The sequence below is a fragment of the Protopterus annectens genome, chromosome 3.part0 (genome assembly GCF_019279795.1).
Source record: "Protopterus annectens isolate FY-2018-M chromosome 3.part0, PAN1.0, whole genome shotgun sequence".
Taxonomy (NCBI): domain Eukaryota; kingdom Metazoa; phylum Chordata; order Ceratodontiformes; family Protopteridae; genus Protopterus; species Protopterus annectens.
This window is the reverse complement of record NC_056731.1, coordinates 225587361-225611631: the sequence shown is the minus strand read 5'-3', so window position 1 is coordinate 225611631 and position 24271 is coordinate 225587361. Positions and strand designations below refer to the sequence as shown.

Sequence of the window (24271 nt, the reverse complement as noted above, 5' to 3'; positions counted from 1 at the left end):
TTTGTCTGTATCTGTGAAGGACCAATCAGCTGCCAGAGCAGGACTGTCCTTCACAGTCACACACAACAGCTATCAGTTTTTTCCAAGGACCCAAAAGGAAGACCATATGGAAAACTGCAAGATTTATGAACACCTACTATTCCAAACTAAAGCCAAACCACATGCGTGCACACATACACACACACACACACACACACACACACACACACACACACACACACACACCAAAAGCTGCAAAACAAAAACAGCAACCACCAACCATAAATGATGTACATCCATGGTGGGAAGGTACTGCCAGTAAGGCAGTGTATTCTATGAATATTTACTGTTACAGGTAAGTGGAACTTATGCAGCTGTAATATGTTCAACAAATACACTGCCTTACCAGCATATAAGCAGATTCTCAAAGCTTACCCAATGAGAACCATGCTCTGGATTTAGAAAAGGCATCCAGTTTGTAATGCTTCATACATGTATGAATTGAGGACTAAGCTGCTATCTCTAAAGTCACACTCTTTCCAAATTACAAGTGAGGAGGAAAAGACCTTAGTGGAATATGGCTGCCTGGATTCACCTCACTATGGTGGATGTAACAAAAAACAATATCGAAGTACAATCAACATGCAGTGGTTTGCTTGGAGGCAGGTTAGCCTTTCAATGCCCCATAAAAGGAAGTAAAAAGCCTTTTAACCAATCTAAAGGTCTTTGTCCTATCAAGGTAGGATCTGAGCTGCCAAAGCACATCCAAGGTACCATCAATGTTTAATTCTAGGTTTCTGAAGGAACCCAGGGAGAAAAATATGCCAGTTGAGATTTAATTCTTAAACTACTCACAGCATTAAAGAAGGATTAGTGCATATCACAATCCTATACTTATGGAAATCAGGAAAGGTTGTCCCACCATGAGAGCTGCAGCTTAGAAACTAGCCTTGCAGATGTCAGCGCAATAAGGAAAACAGTTTTCCAGGTTACGAATTTAAGATTAGCATGAGCTGCTGGTTCAAATGGTGGTAAGGTCATTCTTTCTAAATATAACAGAGATTCCACAAAATAGATTTTTGCTTTTGAGGGATTCTCATATACAATACTCCCTTCACAAACTGTTTTACCAAAAGAGAAGAAAAAGGTATCCATAGACAGACATACAGAGACGGCCACTAAATGTGCCTAAATGGACCCATATGCTAAGCCATCCTGTAGAAGCTCACACCAAAAATTTTAGACTAGAGGGAAATTAACCAAAGTGGACCCCCTCTAGACCGTCAAATGAAGTTTCTCCAAATCGGGGTGCATCACTCACCCCTGAGACTGTGTGAGCAGATCCAGATTGTGAGGAAGTCTGTGCTAATTGTCCTCAGTCAATGCCATTAAAAGGGAGAACCCAGATTTCCTAGGCTAAAAGGGAGTTACCACAATTAACTTTGGCATTTCTTACTGAACCTTCAAACTACCTTGAGAATCAGTGGAAAGTGTGTAAGTCATACAGGAAAATTGAAATCAAAGGAAAGAAGAATGCATCTGTCATCCAAACATGGCTGCAAAGATACCTGGAAAAGAACAACAAAATATGTCCATTTTGAAAGGAAGAGAACAGATCTGTCTGAGGTATGCCTCACATCTGGACTAGATCCTGTAGCATCACTGTTTTGAGTTTTCATTCTATAGGTTTGCCAAGGATCTGCAAAGTCTCTGCCACAGCGAACTGCTCTGACAAGAAGGAAGAATATGAAGAAGCCAGCTCCCCAGGCAATAAGTGCCAGCTGACACACTGCATAAGACCTTGTACTCCTAATAACGTTGACATACCACATGAATTATGTGAAGTCAGATACGACTACAGAAGGGCCTGGAGTCCAAAGGTGGTGAAGAATTTTCAAGGCACAAACTGCCATCAATAACTCCAGATATGGATATGCTTCCATGCATCCTTGGGCCCCAAATGGCTATCACTTGTCACTCCATCAACACTGCTCCCCAAACAAAGCGAGACAAATCTATCGGTATAGATTGCACTGGTCAGAGAGGGGAGATAGGAAGTCTTTAAAAAATACTTAACTGTTTTGTCTGCCACTAAAACACTTGTCTGAGGAAATGCAGCTCTGGTCACTGGGATTCCAGGAAAAGAAGGTGCTGGGTCTGACAATTTCAGACATACCAAAGAATTTTCCTCAAGAAAAGACAAGCACATGGTAACAAGAGAATCGAGGATACATCCTGCGTAAGAATTCTTATAGATTCTCTGCCAAGGCGACTCTCCCCCTGAAGAATCCAAAAACCACTGTCTGGTTAAGACATGACTTTAACTTCAGAAAGAAAGAAAGGCCATTATTAAGCAGGAGTTAATTAAGCAATCCAGAAAAATCAGTCTTTACGAAGATGCCAAACATGACTTCCAGAGGTTCAACTTGAACTCTATCTAGGAGAAGGCCAAGACCAACTCTAGTGATTCAAAACACCTGAAAACCTACTCTGTAGGAATTTGCAAGTCTTCCAAGTACAGAAAAAATGAATGGCCTGAGTCTAACAGTGGGTTGCAACCAGGTCAAGGAATTTGGTAAACAGTTGTGGTTCAGTGGAAAGCCAAAAGGGCAAACATAAACCTGATAGTGCATACCAGACACCACAATTGAGGTCCCACAATCCAATAGTCCAAAAAGATGATTTGGGGCTAGAAGTGAAGTAGTTGTAACATCTTATGAATGAAAAAAATGTAAAGTGTGTCTTTAAAAACTGGGTATAAGGATCTGTACTTAAAAAGTTCTCACAAGAATTTAATCAGCCACTTAAAGTGCACTGCAAAGTTAACAAGATGACAAAACTGAGTAATATGAATTACCTACTCAGACTAAATCAGAAAGTAAGTTCTTTGGTAGGGGTTCAGTGTAGGCCAAACAGGGAGCTTAACAGAATATTAGAAAATCCAAGATTCATGGAATTAAACAGCCCATTCAGGGATTATTGTGGATATGTTTTAAAGTAAATCACATTTGGGTGAATTTGAAAAAAAAATGATATAAAATGGTTAAAAACATTTGATTGAAATGTCATGCTGTTGAATCTCATTCAGCATAACATAAAGAGAAAAAGGTACCTAAAAATAGGTTTCTGAAGGGAGAACAAGCCCCTTTCATCACCCCATACTCCAAATATACTAATCCCATGGTTGTACAATGAATCACAACTAATGCACAAACAGAAACCGCACCAGAAGTGAAACAACAATACCATGTCAACAATTAGCCTGGTAAACATCTTCATATATTTCCACTTGCCAGTTACAGCACTGTGAGTAATGAAATCACATCCTGTGAGATGACATTTTAATGTAATAAGTACTTGAAAAAAAATTGGTTTTCAACCAATTTTTGGCAATGTTTTGTGATTCAATGCAATTCAAGGGATCATACATACACACAGACACACACATATCGATATATATCGATATATATATATATATATATATATATATATATATATATATATATATATATATATATACTTTTACTACTCTAGAGGTAGGCAAAACTAAGACACATAAAACCAATGGTTTATTATTAAAACAGAAATGAAATAAGTACACCTTGACTTTGTATAATCTTAGAGGTATTTACATTATTTACACAGTACCTTAAATGCCATTTCTATCATTAAACTTAACTCCAGCTTTATTCCATACAAACAGTCTCACACAGCATTTGCATCAACAAGACTGTAGGTTATATTCCACACCTGCTTGTCTCAGCTGGGGCTTTATTCCAGCACTGCACACACTTTTCACCAAATATTCCTTTAAGCTACAGTCAACCTACACCCCAAATGGACCATTTAATTCCAAGAATCACAAAATCTTTGGACCAAGGCCATAGTCTAATTCATGATAACTTACCCACCTGAGGAACTAACTTCCTTATTTCTTGCTTTCCAGCTACAACCTTTATACAACACAGTAGGCAATACGTTTGCCACTACCAGGTCTATTACAATCAAATACCTTGCTCTAATTATTGTGAGAATTTTAACAACACAAGTTACTACAGTTTATGCATACTTAAAGGCATATCCACATTTACATTTTCCATAGACAAGTTAGTACAGTTAGCTATATGGGTTAAAGCTGGCCAAGGATATAACAGCCATCCACCTTCCAAAGTTTCAAGGCACCTTCCATGCACACAAACTGTCAGGCAACTTGACTGGAGATGACTAAAAGACAAGTTTGGACGCCAAGCCCTTCAGATCTTTTTCCTCAAATATTATTTTTATTTTCAATTAAAATAACATTTACAAAGCCCTCCAGATCTTACCTGTCAATAGACAGGAGGAGGATGAGCCCTGAAAGAACAACACTAGGAATACCAAAAAAATAAATAACCATGCCCTGGCATAAACAACACACCAGAAAAGCAAAAAAACAAAAAAAAAAAAAAAAAACAAACAAGGGAGATGGAGGGAGGGAGGGAGTGTCAACAGCAGCAGTAATCATTCGAACATCTGTTATATGGTAAGTTTGCTTACATAACTGTGCTATGTTCATTATATTCATCATTACTGCAGTAGCCTTAGTTATTTGGGTAGATTATCCTAGCTTACTACATTTGGGAGGTGGAAGGAGAAGAGTCCAGAACCCCATGGAGAATGGTCCTTGCAAAGCCTGATCTAAACCTAGAGAAGGAATCAAGCTTATAGTGCTTTGTAAAAGCATATACAGAGGACCAAGTTGCTTTCTCAAATACTTCTACAATACAATCCTTTCCAACCCTTTACAAAAAGCCATAGATGAAGCGGAGGCCCTGACAGAGTGGGTTTTAACCCTTCCTGGAATAAATTTGCTGTGGTGAGTATAGCAAAAGGTAATAGCCTTACAGAACCATTTGGAAATCATCTGTTTTGAAAACGGTTGTCCTACTCAGCTTGTCTGCCATACAATTATGGTCTAGTAGGATGCCTGCAGAGTGAGAGTGTGGATACCCTGTAGCCTGCAATGAACTATAAATGGAGCTTGACATAGTGAGAAGACTCTTGTGCAGTGGATAGGTAACAGGCAGAACTGATAATGTGACCCAGACAAGCATTTTCTTTCTTTGGCACTAAAAACATCCTTGAATAAAACACTTTTCCCACCTGGGAAGGGGGGGGGGACTGGTTCTATCACTTCCTGGGACAGCATGTGATGAACAACAGGTAGAAATAAAAGAGCCTGGCTTGAAAGATGAGGAATTATCCCCTAGAAAGGAGGAAATTCCTGTCATTGTCATCTGTAACCTTGATGAACAATCTTCAAAACCCATTTGTCTGAAATTTTCTGTTGCCAAAGAGAAAAGTGGCGATTCAATTTCTGGGAGACAAAAGGGGGTGTAAGGGTAGGAGGGGGATACTCCTCTCTTAAACAGTCATTTTAATGTATTGGACTGTCCTTGGTTTTGGGAGTTTCCAGAATTCTTCTTGGAAACCTCTTGCTACTTCTTCTTAAACATATGCTTATATTTTGTTAAGACTATTTATTTTGTTTCTTTCCAAAACCGGATAAGGAGTTAGAGAACCCCTTGAAAAAAATTGGAAAAGGAGGGCTGAAAATCTTAGATTCTCTGTATTAGCTTACCCCTTTCATTACACTTTTTGATCACCTCTGAAACAGAGGGGCTAAAAGCTAAATCTTTATCCAAAGGAGAATTTAAAATCTCATTTTAGCATAATCTGGGAGGTTCTGCAAATGTAGCCATGGAAACCTCCTCAAAAAACAGTTCCAGCGGCTATGACCCTTGAAGAAGTATCAACAGAGTCATACACACACTGTATACAATGAGAAGTGACTTGAACAACAGAATAAATTAAATTACTTTAAACATATTTCGCTTGCAAGTAGAACTTGCAGACAAAACATTCCTCATACTTTCACATGTAGCAAGACAAAACATATGAGCCTGACAATTCAAAATTCTGAAATCCAAGTTGCAGAAGCATACATTTTTCCCATGCTTATCAATAATCTTCCCATCCTTATCAGAAACAGTATGCTTGAAAATGAATAAGTGTTTAACAGCAGAATGATTAACTAAAGCTACACCTCCTTAATCAGATTTGGGAAGTATATGAAAACTTAAAAGACTGAGGAACTTAATAAAGCCTATGTGCTTTCTTAGGAGTAGATGGCTGACTGTCAGGAAAACTGCTGGAACTAACATACATCCTCAAAGGCAAGAAAATCTGGAAGAATGGGTGCAGGTTCTAGAAATTCCTTCTGTAACAGCTCATTGTAGTTTCTGAGGGACTGAGAAACCTGAGTGTTCTCCTACTGAAAACACTTCAACATTCTAGAAACAGTTTCAGAGAAGGAGAAAACCCCAAAGAGAGAATTAAAAACTGAGCTCTCCTCGGACTCTGAATCAGAAATTGAAAGATAAACAACTTCCTGCCCAGAAACAGAATCTTGAATCTCTTCAGGAAAGAAAGTATTTCTCTTTCTTGTTCCAGAAACTATCTTACAAGAAGGATCAATAACTTAAAGTAAACTCTAAGGCAGACCCAGTAAACTACTCCTTTCTAAAGGTATTTGAGGAGGAGAAGTAGACACATGCTTAGATGTCCACCTTTCTGACAGGAAAAATGGTTTCAGTTACTTTAAACAACTCTTAACATATCAAGAAAAAAACAGAGCTTCTGATTAAAAGCACAGTACAGCCTCATGGCAGCCCATTAAACACAAGCTTTACAATAATTTTACTAAACAGAAAAGTAAAAACAATAAGCAAAATTATTAAATGGAACTTTTCCTCCAAAGGGATCGTATCTGCCCAGCAAAGGAACAGCACAAGCTGACTGTCTATCTTCAAAAGCCTCAAAGGAAGGAGCGTACTCTTTGGTGTCAATAAGGCCCTGAAGGGTTTGGCACACAAACTTGTCTTTTAGTCAGCTGCACTTGAGCTGTCTGACAGTTTGGGTGCATAGAAAGTGCCCTGTAGGTTTGTAGACTGGCTGACTGTTATATCTTTGATAGGATATATCCCATATAGCTAATGGTACTGTAGCAGTGATGAATATGATGAACATTTTGCAATCTCTATGTATCTATTAATATATGTATATATCAGATTTTTATTGAGAAATTGAAATGGTCCATAAGTACTAAATACAATAATACAGCAGCTTTGGTTTTGTATCCATCCATCTATTCATACACAATGCCTTTTTGCCATTTTTGCACATGGGGTCAGGTTATCAGTTCAACAATGGCAATCATCTAGAGCCAATGTTCACACTACTGGGTAGCTAGCCCTGCCACAATTGTTCTTCCATACAACACACAGGAATGCACATTTACACCTATGGCCAATCTAGAGTGTCCAACTCACTTACTGCATATCTTTGGAATGTGGGAGGAAACCGGAGCACCAGGATGAAGCCCACCTGAACACAGGGAGGACATGCAGAATTCACATAGAAGGCACCTCAGCAAAGAACTGAACCAGGGAATTTCTTACCGTGAGGCAACAACTGTGCCAAATTAATCTCTTTAACATTATTTAGTTTAGTCTCACCAATGCTCATATGGTCACACACACATGTCAATGGATCTGGCCCCTAATCTATATACCTTGTTACTTACGGGAATTTAGCACCAGTCACTTACTGGAATATCAAAAACATATCACCTGCTTCTAATCTGACTTTAGCTTCTCACTTCCCCAGTGAACATACATACATCTTAACAGTTTACAGCAACGTGTATACATGTGTGTGTGTGTGTGTGTGTGTGTGTATACACACACACACACACACACATATATATATATATATATATATATATATATATATATATATATATATATATATCTATCTAGGTTTACTATCTAAAGGGTGATCGGACTTTGTTCGATTTACGTTAGTCTGAATTCCCCAATTCGATTTTAGGAACGAACGAAAATAAAAATGTTGAAATGCACAACAGTAAATGCACTACAGCATTCGCTGTTGTGAATTTCAACATTTTAATGCAGATCACACTATAATGGGGTTTGGGAAATGTACCATTTCCCTCACTGTAGTGCGATCTCGGAGTTTGTATATATAAGTAGCAGGTGGTGTGGGGGTGCCGCAAAAACGTTCTTTGCTGTGTGTTGCACAGTAGTACCACTTGCGGAAGTGTGGAAAATGTTCAAATAAGTCAAATTCGACATTCTCCACTTCCGCGTTTGACTTTTGTGTCAGTTTTTTTTTCACTCGTTGGTTCGTTCAACCGATAAGTTCGATTGGACAAATGATAGTAAACCTATATATATATTTATATATATATATATATATATATATATATATATATATATATATATATATATATATATATATATATATATATATATATATATATATATACACATGCATATATACTCTGCTTTGTGTTAGGAATGGGATCCCTTGCCATCATTTTCCCTTCTCTAAGTATAAATGATTCTGGTACAGTGAAGAAGATTAACCCTATTTCCAGTTACACTTCTTTCCATTCTCAAGGGGTCTTCTTTCAAAGTGCATCAAAATATCTTTTTCCACAAAATGTTAATCTTGTTCCATCTCTCATTTGTCTCTAGCACTTCCAGAACATATTCAGTAAGTCTGAATTTTCGTCATCACATCTCTGGCATTCTGCACCTTTTTATCTACCTTTGTTAGGCAATTATATTGGATTTTAGTAAAATCTATGTATATTTTTCATTTACTGGTCCCAAATATTATGTTGTCTCTTAATTTTTGTCTAGTAATCTATTCCAACTCATCAATTATTTTATTTATTAATGTTTTAAGCTTACATCCTAGTCAAATAAAAATAGAAGCAGGACAAGGCTATCTTCTCCTATCCTGTTTCTTTAACCTTTATTTGAAATCTCTTTTTTACACTTTTTGACCAAGTACTAATATCACATTTCCTTTATACAATACAGTGACAGTAAGTATTACAGCTTTTGATGAAAATGTGATATTTTCAAAATGTCAAAATTATAACACACCTGATATATTAGGTATGATTAATCAGCTTGCAGCTTTCTGACACTAATGTGCAGATAGCCATCGTTTCCTTATCTGATAGTTACCCAGTGAAAAATCTTGTAAACTTGCAACTCATTCAGATATGAAATTCCTTGAAATAATAAAGCATTCTACTTACTATGAATAAATCTGAATTTAATGATAATTATTTATGAAACAAATTAAATTTATAACATAAAACAAGACATAGCAAGACAGTTATTGCAAGTCTTTTTTTCCTCAAAGCTGCATCTCTTTCTTATATTACTGTCCAGTTTAAGATTTTCTTTGCAAAAATCTGCTAAAATATTTCTATGCATTACATACCAAAATCAATACAATTATTCTGTCTCCAAAGTCTTAAGAAGTTTTAAAATTTTTAACGTAATTAACTTCATTATTAAAAACTTTGGTTAGGTTCCCCATGGATAAAAAATTGGATAATTACCTCAGAATATCAATATTAACCCATCTATTTTTCCTACCTCTAAGTATTTAAAAATAATGATATCTCACTCCATTAACTGTGCCATCAGGGTAAGATGTTGGCATAATGGTCAAGGTGTTTACCTTACAAACACAAAGTGCAGGGTTTGGTTGTCACATGAGATAATTGGCTGGGCTTAAAATGGCCTCCAAGGGCCAGTACAGTACTAGTACTGTTAGCGTAGTACTATCCTATGAAGGACTTTAGATTACTGGGGAATATTTAAGGTTTTCAAAATGAATTTGATTTAATATCATTTTAATTGTATGTCTTAACCACTATGTTTACGTAAATATCTTCTGCAATCATATGTTATTATCTGCTATATTTTATAACTGTATGTGTAAACAACAATGCCCATGTAAATATCTCATGTATAGTATATTAGCAATTGTTTCTGGAACTTTTCTCCCTGGGCCTCCACTGAAAACTGACAACTTTGTCTAGTCAGACCTCCCAGATAAACAAATGTAAAATAAAATAAATATAATCCCTTATTTCAAATCACATTTTACTTAATAAGGTAATAACTAAACATAATTTCTCCCAACCCAACAAATAATTTGTTTTCTTTGTGGTTTACAGGATCAGCTCAATGGCTCCTCTTCTAGCACCCATATGACCCATTTGTTTCTCTGAGGGGGGCAATAGTCCTCTAGCCCATCTATTCACCAGTGGAGGTAAAAGTTAGGTGTTAGGAGCAGGCTGGTCTACAAATCCAGTGGATGGTCCTGTCCTTACCTCCATAACAGCCTTGTGAGCTCCTCTATAGCTGCCTTGGGAGGTGCATGTGTACTTTTGCTTATGTCCAGTCTCCCTGCCAAGCAAAATACCTCTTGTATCATGGATATTCTAAGCTCTTAAAACTGTAAAGATCCACCTGCATTCCTGTACATGTCAAAAACACAGTGAGCCAAGGTGTCTCCCTCCCTAAGATATCTGAGCGGATGTTGGTTACTTCCTACCATGCTCCCCTGCCCCATCCCACAAGTACCCATGCCACTCCCAGAACACCAACAGTCTGAGGTGCAGTCAGGTCTTTATTCCACTGCACCTCAGGATTAGCCAACCACAGCAGGGAAAATTCTAGATGTGATCTGGATAAGGCCTAGATGTGGTATAAAAGCTGTGAATATAGAACCCAGGCCTGGGAACTTCAGACCATGTTAGCATAGTGTGGAAAATAGGAGCTCCTGTTTAACAGCCACCAAAGAAAGAGATTCCTGCTACATTTTTATAAGGCTAACTATGATTCACTTGTGGCAATGGTGGATAAATGGAACTGGAAAATAGAATTATCAAGTAATAACATGGAAATTAAGCTAAAAATATGTCAAGATATAGTTACTATAACTGATAAAGTCCCACTTTGTCCAAGACTCTTAAGTAAAAAACAGAATTCCCCATGGTGGAATAATAGTTTTGCAAAAATGGCTGAAAAGAAAAATAGGCAAGGACACTTACTACAAAATCACCATCAGCAGTGATCAATAAGAAATTTTCCACCAACCCTAAGTTGTCGTACAAAGCAGGTAAGAAGTTACAATGTAAATCTAGCCAAAAATATAGTAGAGAACAAAGTAGCTTTCTTTAAACACCTTAGGCTATGTGATATTGACAGTCCAGCAATAACCAAGTTAAGCAAAAAAAAAAAGTTAGCAGATATATTCTGCAATGTGTTCTTTGGGGTTTACCTGAAAACGCTGAAAGTTCTAAACGCCGACAAGAACACCGACACCAGAAGATCAACAATGGAGAAGACCGACAGTTGAGAATACCGATGCTGAGAACACCGACATGTTAAGGTAAGTGTGCGATAGGGACGGACGTTAGGGTCAGGGTGTGGGTAAGGTAAGTGTGTGATAGTGACGGACGTTAGGGTAGCGTGCGGGTCAGGTGAGTGTGCGATAGTGACGGACTTTAGGTTTGGGGTGGGTTAATTGAGTTAGGGTTAGGGTGCGGGTAAGGTAAGTATTCGATAGTGACGGACCTTAGGGTTAGGGTTTGGGTTAAGGTTAGTGCATAGATAGTTGCATATGTAAGGCTTAGTGTAGGTTTGTAAGGTTTTTGGTGTGCTTGTGTTGTGTGTGTGTTTTTCGGGAAAGGTATTTGTTTTGTTGATTGTTTTGTCGGGCATGTGAAGTTTCGTGTTTTTGAACTTTCGGTTTCTTTTGGTTTTGTTGTGTCGGTTATTTCGTTGTCGCTGTTATGTTATCAGGCAGACCCATTCTTTGGCAAGTACATGGGGAAATCTGATGATAGGCGGGTGAGAACAAGTCCGTATTTTAATAACTGACCAAAAATACTTAAAGAAGATATGGAGTTATTTTTAAGTGCTATAAGGGCTGCAGTGGCAGCTGGTCCTGCTAGGCTAAATGGTTTAGTTTTGAAAAAAAAAAATAACATTACGCTGATTCCAAGCCCAACTTACTTGCTGCAGTAGAGTTTATATTATGGATATATCATTAAAATCTGAAAGGAGGCCACTGTAGTACCAGTACTGAATGCAGCAATGCTGCATCTGTTAATAATTATAGGCCTGTTAGATTAACCTGCTTAAAAGGTAAATGGAATCAAAAAATATTCAGAACAAAATACCGCAGGCCTTTAGACTGGAACTAGATATTTTTTGTTGAAAGTTCTTGTCAAATCAACTTGTTACAGTTCTATAACAACCTGGTCAAATCCTTACATTTCGGCTTGTCTATAAATATCGTACACTTAAACTTAGCTAAACGTTTTGACTCTTATTCCCATAATGCTGTACGATGAACAATAGAAAACAATTTAAATAGTTACATTATGAACTATGTCACCAACTGGTTGTATGACTGATGTTATAAGGTGAAGCCAACTGGTGTTTACTTGAAAAGAATATCCATCAATAAGAGCTGTAACTAGCTTTTCTGGCACCCACTGTAGCTCCCTGATCTGGCATCCTCTAAACTTGAAATTGGGGACCCAAAAAAAACAGATCTTCTGCTCCAAAGTGAGAAGCAAAAAACTAAATAATATACACAGATTTAGCCCTGACCCCAAATACACTATCTGCATTCATTTCTGAATCCAGATACCGCACTGCCACCTGCATGGCATCTCCCAATTGTTCCTCCTGACACCTTGTGCTCAGGAAGGCTACCCCCTTCAACCCACTCCAACTAAACGTCTGCCATCAGTAGAGTTATATCACAGGGCTCTGTACTCTGGCCATTCCTGTTTAACATGCTTATTGTTATAGATAGTGGAAAGGGAATTTGGGTCACAAGTCTGTTGATGATGCAAAGACAAGCACCTTGGTGATTAATGTACTGGAGCAAGACAGATTGCAGCTTAATCTAGATGAACTATCCGAATGGTGTGAAAAAAGGATGTCCATTATAACATTAATAAATAAAGTGTCTTGCATTGTGGCAGCATAAACCCAAGATATACTTATGCATATTGATCAGCACATATTGCTGTCTAAGGACTCAAAATAAAAATGGCAGCTCAGGCAAATAAATCCAGGCTCAGTCACATAATTCAAAAATCAAAAAGACTAGACATCTGCCCAACTATAAGATAATCATTTTAATATAAAAAGTCAATAAATCAGATACAGTTCACAAATCTTCACACAGCTTTTGCAAATAAAAGATTTCTCATTAAAAAGCTTACCACACATCCACTGAGAGGGTCATAAAATCGTTGCAGAAGCTGAAGAGTTGTACTTTTTCCACATCCACTGCTTCCAACAAGAGCTACTGTTTGTCCTTTACCAATTTCAATATTCAAATGTTCTAATACAGACACATCTGGGCGATTTGGATATTTGAAAGAAACGTTAGAGAATTGTATACCTCCATCAAATGTAGCCTATGAAAAACAACAAAAAATTTACTTTATATGAGATATTTTCAGCTTCTTTTACAAACCCATCTTGAGCAGTACTAATACATCTAAATGCTTGTTTCACAGTGGATCTACTGATTTAAAATAAACCTGAACCCTACATATATAAGAATTGCCAGGGACATTTAGCAGCATTTGTTAGAGTCTGAACAAGGCATGTTCACCTTGCTGTCTGTGAAAAACTATAAAGCAGCACAGTATAATTACATTTTCATATTTTCAGCATATAGATTCTGCGGCAGGGTTAGCCTATCGGTGGTGTAAAACTTGGCTCAAGATGATTGGCACTGTGGAAGTGACACCCCGACCCCATGTACAAAATGGGAAAAGGGTTTGAGGATGGATGGATGGATTTTCGGCATACAGATTGGTGCAGCCCTTTTCCCCTCCATGGATGTTACTGCTGTAAATCTAAGTTATGAAGTATAACTTCCATCTGTTCATTGGAATATGTTGCATCCTATTCTTTGCAAATTTGTATCTGAAATAGGTAGTATATTTAGCAACGATTCAATAATTATATATATTCATTTTTACATTATATACGCTCCTTCACATAGTCAAGCTTATTCATTAAACAATTTAATTTGGAGTGTCCTATAGACACTTGCTTAAAACTAGTTTTTGTTTAGAAGGGGTAGCAATTTCTCAACATCCACTACTGATCATAATTATTTATATGGTTGCCATTACTTGGAGAAAATACACAGATTGTTTTCTCACACACAAAATAGGCATTTGCCTTCTTTCTTTCATTGGTGTCTTCAAACTGGAAAATATTTCTGAAACAATGTGCTTGAACATCTCTAATTTGAGCATTGTGTTTTAGAAAAAAAATCCTCTATTTCTTTTGATGTTTATTCTTGTAATCCTTTTTTTTTCTTTTTTATTATGGAGCTTTTCTCCCAGAGATGCCACTAAAAATGTGTTGTGCTGTACTCAACTATGCTATCCCAGTCAATGAACATAAACAAATAAATATGACTACTTATTTCACCCCATGCCATGCTTAGTAATGGCTATTCCTCTTTTCATGACAGCCCTAAATAGTTCCCTGCTATCTACTACCAGAATGGGACTGCATGTGCCAGTCATCAAACTACTGCAGAATGCAGATTAGGTTACCTGACTAAGGAACTGGGGTTATACCTGTTTCACTCAGGATGTCTCCTGGATGGATCCAGGAAAGACTAAATAATGTGAGCTTCTGCATGTATGAACTGCCACTAGAACCAGCCTATGGCTCTCCAGAACAGACACTGTTGTGCCCCAAGTTACATTAGGGGAAGACAATGCAATGACTAGTTCGCACACTCTTCTTCCAACGTAACACAGCAGGCTAGTGAAAGTTTCTTCTAACCCATGAACCAGTTCTCCTCCTGATCTTGAGAACTGTTGAGAGGCTAAAAAACAGTGCAAGTTCAATAGCCAATAGCCAATAAGCTAATTTGGCCTTGAGAACAGGAAAAGAAAGAGGGTCATTTTAGAGCTGTTTTAATCTTCAGAAGGCCTGATAAGTTAATGGGAAATACTGTCAATTAGTATATTGATGAACTAGATAGTCATATATCAGATTTATAATACCAGTGTGACCCAGGACAGGGGACAAGGTAAATTATAACAAAACAATCATGGAATATAGGGTTCAAAGAAGGAGAAATGTCAACTTAGAAATAGATGAGGTAAAGATGTAAAGCTAGGAATACGCTTAGTATTATGAAGAGGTGAGATTTGGTAACTGAACAGTACAAAAGGGATGGAATGAATGGTGGTGACAGATGTGAGCTATGTGTGAAAGGAAGAATTAAACAGTAAAACTAGATGAGGTTGGGACCCATGCACACAATGGCTTGTCTTAAAGAAAGGTGCAGGCATCAAGAAAAATGCAGTTATATAGACTCAAAGTTAAAATAAGTGGGGGATTTATACAGTATTATTATTAGAGGTCAAGTTGGAGGGATAAAGGGAAAAGTGTTTTCAGTTTTCACGATTACAGCTACTGTATTCTCAAGAAACACAGACAATAAATAAGATGCAATATAAAACAGGTATACAGGATGAACTAGATGGTTTGGGTTGCGTGACAAGATGAACACAAAGGGGACAAAATATTAAAACGCAATGGAGTTAAAAATCTTATCCTAGAATATAAATGGCTTACTAGATGAGGGAAGGAGGAGGAGTAAGATTGGGCAGACAGGCACAAATAGAATAATGCTCCAAGAAACTCATCTCTTCTGAACAGAAAGTAAAACTTTAATACAAAGATGGCATTATCAAGGCTTCTTTAGTGGTGCAATGGATGGGAGGAAAACAGGTGGCATAATAATAATTAAAAGGGGGTTCACATTTGGAAAGTAAGAAAGATTCATGAGGAAGATATGTGTTGTTGAGGGGTTACTAGGGAAGTAAAGGAATTACATTTAGAAACATGTACCTCTCTCCAGGAATCCCTAAGATGGAAGTGAGAAGTATTTTCAATGAAATATTTTTTCATCAAAACATGCTCATGCTATGAGGAGAATGGAACATAGTAACAAACGTGACAGATGTAAATGGGGGTTCAACAGAAGGAACAGAAAAATTAAAGAATGAAATAAAAGAAAAGGAATCAGGTGAATGGGCAACACGAAATTGGTGTAGGAAACTAAACACAGAGAGTAGGAACACTTCAAGAGAAAACACATGAATTGCCAGATGAAGAGAGTAGAGAATTATATGAAATGGAAGACCGAGGTAAGGGAAGTCCTGAGGCTGAGGTACTAAATAGAAAAGCTGCATTAAAACATGTTTTTTTTTTTTTTTTTGCTCAATCCCGAAAAATACAAAAACATTCATCTAGTACTTTGAGACAACAAATCGATTAATAGAGGAATATTAAAAATCAATAGATGCTCATTCAAGAATACTGTTAAGGGAACCAGAATAAATTTGGAGCAGACTAAAAGATTATTATGAAACACTCTACAACGAGCAGGATAAAAAAGTTACGGATTATTTTGTGGGAATCCAGCTCCCCCAGTTGAGTGAAGAATTGGAAACACTGTCCCAAAGTATTTCTAGGAAGGAAATGCAAGACCAGTTAAAAACTCAAGCTGGAGGCAAGTCTCCAGGGTGGAATGGGCTTTCAGTTGAAACATTAGGCGGACATGACTTGATACAATGTTGGCATATACATTATTCAATGTAATTTTGGAACAAAAAGATCCTAAAATCCTGGAGAACAGCAATAATAGCAGTAATATCCAATGAAGGGAAGGATCTTGCAAATCCTGAATAATTTTATTTATTTTATTTATTTTATTTTTATTTTATTTTTACATTTGTTGACCGGGCTAGTCTAGCTGGATATATGTCCATTTTCAGTAGAGGCCCGGGGAGAAAAGCTCCAAGTGTAGATTACAGATATAAAAAAACATATAGGAAACAGAACATAGACATTGTTACATACAATTTTACAAAAAAAGCAGTAAGTAGGGAACATTAATGTAAAAATTGCAAACCAAAAAATTTTTTTTTTTTTTTTTTTGTCAGAAAGCATACATATAAAGTTACTGTAAGGATAGATAGGATAGGAGAGGAAGGAGTGAGTTAACCTGGGTTGGTGCAGGAGCATAGCCAGTGTTTGTTGAGATGATTTTTATTTGTTTTAAAAAGTGAGAGAGAGCACAAAGATGTGATGTCAGAGGGTAATTTATTCCACATTTTTCCAACAGAGTTGGAAAAGAGGCAATCTCCAGCCGAATTTTTAGGTTTGGTAATATTTATCAGTAGCTTGTTGGAAGAACGTAGATGCTTCAGGTTATTGTAAGGTGAAATGAGGTTAGTGAGTATGGGTGTTTTAGTTGGTTGGTATAGGATTGTATGAGCTATTTGGAATTGTTGAAATAGGAGTTGGTTAGGGAGTTCAAGCCAACCTAGTTCTCTTAGGTTCAGGCAGTGGTGAGTTTTAAATGGGGTTCCTGTTGCAAATTAAGCGATATTATGGTAAGATTGTGCTAGTTTATTGATATTGTTTTTGGAGAGGTTAGTGAATAAGGCAGATGCATATAGTAGAGAAGAGGTTAGATGGGATCTGGCTAAGATTGTCTTTGCTTCTGGTGAAAGGAAGGCTTTGATTCTGTAAAGGGAACCTATTTTCTTATTAACTAATTTGATAGTATTGTTGATGTGCGTATCAAAGCTGAGGTTGATGTCAATGGTTATTCCTAGTAGTTTGGGAGTCATTTCTGGGAAAATAATGGTGTTGTCAATGGAAGTAAGAGTAAAGTTAAGAGGGGTAGATCTATGGGAAGGTGAGAATAATAGCAGTTTGGTTTTTTTAGGGTTGAGCAGTAGGCAGCGATCAGTGAACCATTGCTCGACAGTAGTAAAAGCCTTTTGTGTGATAGACTGTAGTTCAGTTTGTGTATTGGCAGAGCAGATAATAGTAGAATCGTCAGCATATTGTATGCAGATAGTGTTTGGGATAGCTAGATGGAGGTCATTTATAAAGATAGAAAATAAAAGGGGGCCTAGGATAGAGCCTTGAGGAACTCCCAATGAGATGGGGAGGAGACTAGATAAAGTATTTTTCCAGAGAACTAATTCATAAGGACCAATGTGGCATTGGAAAAGGCAGAGAAACATATGATAATATCATGTTAGTAAATATTATACATCAGGAAGCAGAAAGGTTGGGAAGCCCCTAATCCTGATAGAATTAGGAATAGAAAAAGCCTTTGAAATGCATTTAAGGGATTTGTATTTCTAGAAGATTTGATTTTGTTACTCAAAGAAAAGTACGTAGGGTCAGGTGTGAGAATAAAGCTTGGGGGGGGGGGGTTACACAAAGCATTTTGATAGGACATGGAACCAAGCAGGGATATCCTTTGTCTCCCTTGTTGTTTGCTCTATATTTAAATCCCCTTGCTCAATCAAACATTCGGAAATTAGAGGACGGACCACATTATCTAAGGAATATAAGCTGGCTATGTTCACGGATTATATTGTATATTTCTTGACAGATCTGAACAAGGATTTGGAGAGACTTTTTTAAATGCTGAGGCAGTTCAATCTGATCATATAATATACAATAAATGAAACCAAATCAGCAGCAATTAGTGTCAATTATGTATCAACCTTTGAAAGGGTACAACATTTCCTGGACTATGGGATCATAGTAGGATGAAACTTCTGGGGGGTTGGATCTCAGCAAAAACAACTGAATCACCAGAGAAAAACATGGACAGATATGATGAATAAAGTAAGTGGGATGATGAAGAAATGGGAAATTTAAAAAGCTGATCATGTCCAGAGGAACAGATAATTAACACATTTACAGTTCCCTTAATTATCTACTTTGGAGAAGCATTTGTTTATCACCTACATGAGCAGAAATGGAAGAGTCTTTTAAAATTAATCTCAATATACCTTTGGGATAACCAACAGCCTACAGTAAAATGGGAAATCTTATTCAGGCCTAAAGATGAGGGGGGCATGATAATGCCAGACCTTCTCCATACTTTGAGGTAATACAGCTTAAGCTAGGCTATTACTTGCAAGATAGTACTATTCAGCCAACTGGAAAGAGATACTACTAGGAGATAAGAAAAATAAATTGGTACAGAAATTTGGGATACGGTCTATTCAAAAAACAAGGCAAAATGATAACAACCATGGAATGGCAATAAGAAGGTCACTTGCAGATGTGTTAAGGAAGAAAATAGGGAACTATTGGAAGTTTGAGCTACATATGGGGAAGACAGATTTTAGAACTGATACCTCAGTGACATGGAAATGGTTAACAGGTAGTAATAATAAAATTCTGTACTGGGGACAATTTAGCAGGGGAGAAATGGTAATGAAATGGGAAAAGGTATGTGAAGAGTACAATCTTCAAAGAAACCAATGGTTGCAGTGAATGAGCTTAATAAACAAGCTAGAGAAGTATGATAAGAAAATGATAAGATGTGGAAAAAAACCCCAAGTAATTCAACTTCTGCAGGAAGCAAGGTCCAATACAAGTACAAGAGTTAACATTGCTAGTAGAATGCATGCATCTATACTAGACTTAGAGAAAGAGCATGTAACAGAAGTTATGATGGCTAGAAGGAAAAACATAATCATGAACACAGAGTTAAGTGAGCACTGGCAAGATATTTACAAACCACACACAAGGTCTATAAATCTAGGAAGTTCCAAAAATTTGGTTGGAAATGCTTACATAAATATTTTATACCTCAAATAGACTGAGTCAAATGTTTCCACATGTTCCATCATATGGCTGGAGGTGTCAGCAAGATGTAGGAGATTGGAGACACATTTTTTGGGAATGTGGTAAGTTGAATGAGTTTAAGCAAGGTATACAGAAGCTTACAGAAAAGATTAAAGGAAGCCAATGGGAAGAAGAGGAAGGAGAAAAGTAAGAGGGAAGTAATCAGTCACTAGTCTAGTTTCATTATTACGGCTGGTATCCAAAAAGGCGACAGAAGATGATACATGATAGTACTGATGAAGGAACTGGAACTTCAGGAGACAAAATGTTTTAAATGTGGAAAAGGAAATGGACACTATGCACAGCAACAGTGGCCGAATTTAATTAAAACAGGAATATACATATATCAAAAGAGAATACTGACTTAGGAAATTATACTGCACTATAAGACATAAAAACAGTAACAGTATGGAAAGAAATAAAAAATGAGTTACGTAGGAAGGGATTAAGCAGAACCGGCCACAGGATCTGTCTATATTACACTCAATTCTGTCATGTAGGGTACTCCCAAATATGTAAGGAAATTATGTTCCATCTATTGTAGAGATATGTTTCTCACTTCTCATAACTGAAATTATAGACTTGCAGGAAAGGAGGAAGAAATCACCGCTAGATGTAACACCCCCAGAGAAGGACCGACCAGACTAAGAAGAGGCATTCACTAAGGATGAGTAGTGCATTCATAGTCCTGTCACTATGCATTATGCGGAATGGGGGCAGGACCACTCACTTTAGCCAGTGCCACACACAAAGATAGTAGTGCTTATGTAAAAAGGGATAACTGAGTGCAACAGATCATCTTATGATACAACCTCCTTTTCTTGCACAGAAAAGAGGAGTTATGATACCCCAGCCTACATCATACTTGCTTCATACCTGGGTAAACAAGGAAAATTATCTGGAGGCCTTGTGTCCCTCTTTGAATACAAATTAAGACAGCAGCACTGTTTTAGGATAAATTTGCAGTTATAAACATTGTTAAAGATGTAAAAAGAAGTTGACATTATGGTGCTTTTATTAATCTAAATTTTCATGTTGATTGTTAGAGGCAAGATGTTATCTGACTTTAATTAGCTGTGTAGTCAGATTGCCATGGCTCAATAAAGATTTTGTTTAAAAATATATATGACTGCTTCCTAAAACATTGCTTGTTCAGACAGTAAACAGATATAAATGTACATTATTTTATTATTCATGTACATCCCACAAAGCACGCAAGTGTAAAAATTGAGCTGAAACATTTGATATAATCTGGGGTACTGTTACCACGGCCCTATGCTTCTTACTTGTTTTTCTGACAGTAATTGTCATCATCATCATCATCATCACTCCCCTTTTTCCCATTTTCTACATGGGTTTGACATGTCATGTCAACTGTTGCCATCTCTTTCTATTCAGTGCCACTCACCTGCCTGCTTTGACAGTCATACCTGACTTTCACAGGTCTTCTTTCACACAATTCATCCGTCTCTTTGCTGGATACCCTCATTTCCTCTTGCCTTGTTCCTATCTGTCCCAAATCTTCTTCACCATGTTGTCTTCTGCTTTTCTGGACATGTGCCTGAACCACCATAATCTGTTTTCTTTGATCTTTTCTGCAAATGGAGCTACTTTGGTTTCTGCTTTTATGTCCTAATTTCTTCATCTGTCTCACAATGTGCATCTTACTGCCCTTCTCAGGGACTTTAGCTCCATCACCTCTAGCTTCCTCAACTGCTCTGATGTAACTGCCCAAGTTTCTGAACCATACAGTAGTCCTGGTCACCTTGCTTTTTAGCTTCCATCGCATTCTTCTGTCATGTACTACACCTGACACATTGTGCCAGCTGGCTGCAGCCCCACTGATTCTCGCTTTGACCTCCTCATTCAAACTTCCCTTCTCCTCTTTCACCCCACCCAAGTACCTTTTCCACTATTTCTCTTCTATCTTGATTCTCAACTTCTTCTGATTTCCCCATTTGCTGCCATTAGAACTCTCTTATCTGTACTCAGTTTCATCCCATGTGCCTTCAGTTTTGCATTCCATTCCCCTATCTTTTGCTGAAGTTCTTGCTCAGAGTCTGCCTGTAATGTCACATTGTCTGCATACAGCAACTTCGTTGATCTGTCCCCTCTGACCTGTTTGCTAATATAGTCCATCACCAGAATGAATAGCAGTGGGCTCAGAGCTGAATCCTGATACACACCCACTCCAACTGCAAACCCCTTTGTGAGACCGAATACTGTTTGTACTTAAGTCATTGGGTCATTGTACATAGGTTCATAGGTTCATAGGTTTATACTAGGCTATCTGCCCGAGGGCATTTACAAGCCTAGCCCATAGTTTTGTGGCTTACCCCACCCCTTTAGTATGGGGAACTATACCCATTATTTTGCTGTGCCTCTGTCGAGCAGTGACACTGAGGTAATCCCTGGGGTATATCTGCGATCTCCCATCCATTGGTCAAGATTTCTCTTGAACAAGGCCAGCGAGGTGCTCTGCCTCACATATACCGGGATTTTGTTCCACAGCATAGGGAGTCTTTGGGTGATGAATCTATCCCTCCAGCACGTCCTATTAATAGCCGTGTCGAGGTTTAAGTCTCCCGCCCTTGTGGCTCTGATGGATCTAGATTTTTTGAGGTGAAGCATATTCATCAAATCTGGGTTTGACGTGGCCTTGTATGTCAGGCACAGGTCACCTCTGAGCAAGCGGTAAGCGACTGAATAGAGCTGAAGTTCTTTCAGTCGGGCAGCATAGGACAGATTTTTGAGACCCTTTATCCTTTTGGTGAGGAACTTTTGTGGCCTCTCCAGCTGCTGCAAATGTCGGGTCAGATACATTCCGAATGGGGCATTGTACTCAATCATTGGTCTGATGAGTGATGAGTATAGGGAAACTATGACCTCCCTTGATCTAGATGTGAATCCCTTCATGATAAGGTGGGCAATGTAGAAGGTCTTCCTAACTACTTTAGCTCAATGGGTGTCGAATGACAGGCTACTGTCAACCTGGGTCCCCAGGTCCCTAATAACTTCTTCTGTGCTCAGTGGATTGCCACCTATATGGTAGCTAGGGGTAACCTTGTTTTTCCCGAAGGGTATGACTATGCATTTTTTGGCATTTAACTTTAGGCCATGGCTCTGGCACCAGTTATCCGTTTCTGTGAGACCCTTCTGAAGGATATCTGTGTCAGATGTGTTTTTGACTACGGCGCCCAGTTTGCAGTCATCTGCAAACTTTGTCAGCCATAACCCTCCTGTGTTTGCTTGTACTTCGGAAAAGTAGATGCCAAACAAGAGTGGGTCCAGGACTGAGCCCTGTGGGACACCACTTGTGACAGGCTTTGAGTCTGACATGGCGCCAGCAACTCTGACCCTGTGGGTTCTGTCACTCAGCCAGTTTGCAACCCATCTTGTGATGTATGGGTTAACATTTAAGCTGATGAGTTTTTCAATGATACCCGAGTGGGGTATTTTATCGAAGGCTTTCGCCAGATCGAGGTAGGCTGTATGGACTGCCTTTCCCTCATCAATGGCTTTGGTGACTGTTTTGAAAAAGTCAACCAAGTTTAAAAGGCATGATCTGCCTTTGACAAAGCCAAACTGGGTTGGATCCAAAGTCTGCAAATTCCCTATGTCTTTATTTATGAGATCCATTATGATCCTCTCCATGGCTTTGCAGATAAGGCTTGTCAAGCTAATGGGCCGGTAATTTCCAGGGTCGGTGGAGGCCCCGCCTTTATGAAGTGGGACTACTGTCGCAGTGCGCCACTCCCTGGGTACGTATCCAGAGGTGAGACTATGATTAAACAGCTGTCCTAGCTGTGGGTTTAATTCCTTGTTGAGTTCGTGGAGCACGCAGCCGGGGACACCATCAGGTCCCATGGATGCTGTGTTTTTTGCTTTGGAGAGAGCAGTTCTCACTTGGGCGTTAGAGATGTTTGGGGGGCTGCAATCGTTTGGTATAGATATCTCTCCCTTTGGGGGGGGGGAGAAGTTTGCACTGAACCTGTCAGCCAGTATGTTGGCAATGTCTGTAGGATCAGTAATCTTCACATCATTTTGAACTAGTTCTGAGCATATCTGGGAGTTTCCTCCCAGGTTTCTAACATAGCTAAAGAAGGCCTTATGATTGTCTTTTGAGTCTTTAGCTATTTTTCTCTCAAAGTTTGCTTTGGATGATTTTATGAGAGCTCTTAGTTTTTTACTTGTAGTGATCAAAGGTGTCTTAAATTTTAAGGATTTTGCTCTATCTTGTAGTAGCTTCCTCCTTTTGTTGTAGAGTTTGTTTATGGCTGGGGTCCACCAGACTGGACGCTTGCCTTTGGTACAAAGAGTCTTTGTTTTGCTTGGGATTGCCTTATCCATGCAGTCCTGTAGGTGCTGGTAGAAGGCATTTGTAAGTGATTCAGCGGCTTGGGTACTGTTTTCCGCCGGCTCGGGGGCCTTAAAGGAGACCACACTAGTCTTTAGAAGTGTGAAGTCGGCTTTCGAGAAGTTCTTTACTGTGGTCTTTTTTATTTCAGGTGGGGGTGGGATGAGGACCTCCAGCGAGATTAGTTTGTGATCTGATCTCACCAGTGAGGGGTATACTTCCGATGTTGAACATTGTGCTCCCATGTTCGTGATGATGAGATCAA

General features: G+C 38.3%; 1 protein-coding gene across 1 annotated transcript in view; it reads right to left on the bottom strand.

Moving 5' to 3' along the window:
• Nucleotides 1-24271, bottom strand: part of LOC122796810 (ATP-dependent translocase ABCB1-like) — a 1504949-nt gene that overhangs the window by 93581 nt on the left and 1387097 nt on the right. The window contains exon 24 of the mRNA XM_044065546.1: nt 13160-13357. Coding sequence (XP_043921481.1) covers nt 13160-13357 — 198 coding nt within the window. The remainder of the gene's footprint in view (nt 1-13159; nt 13358-24271) is intronic.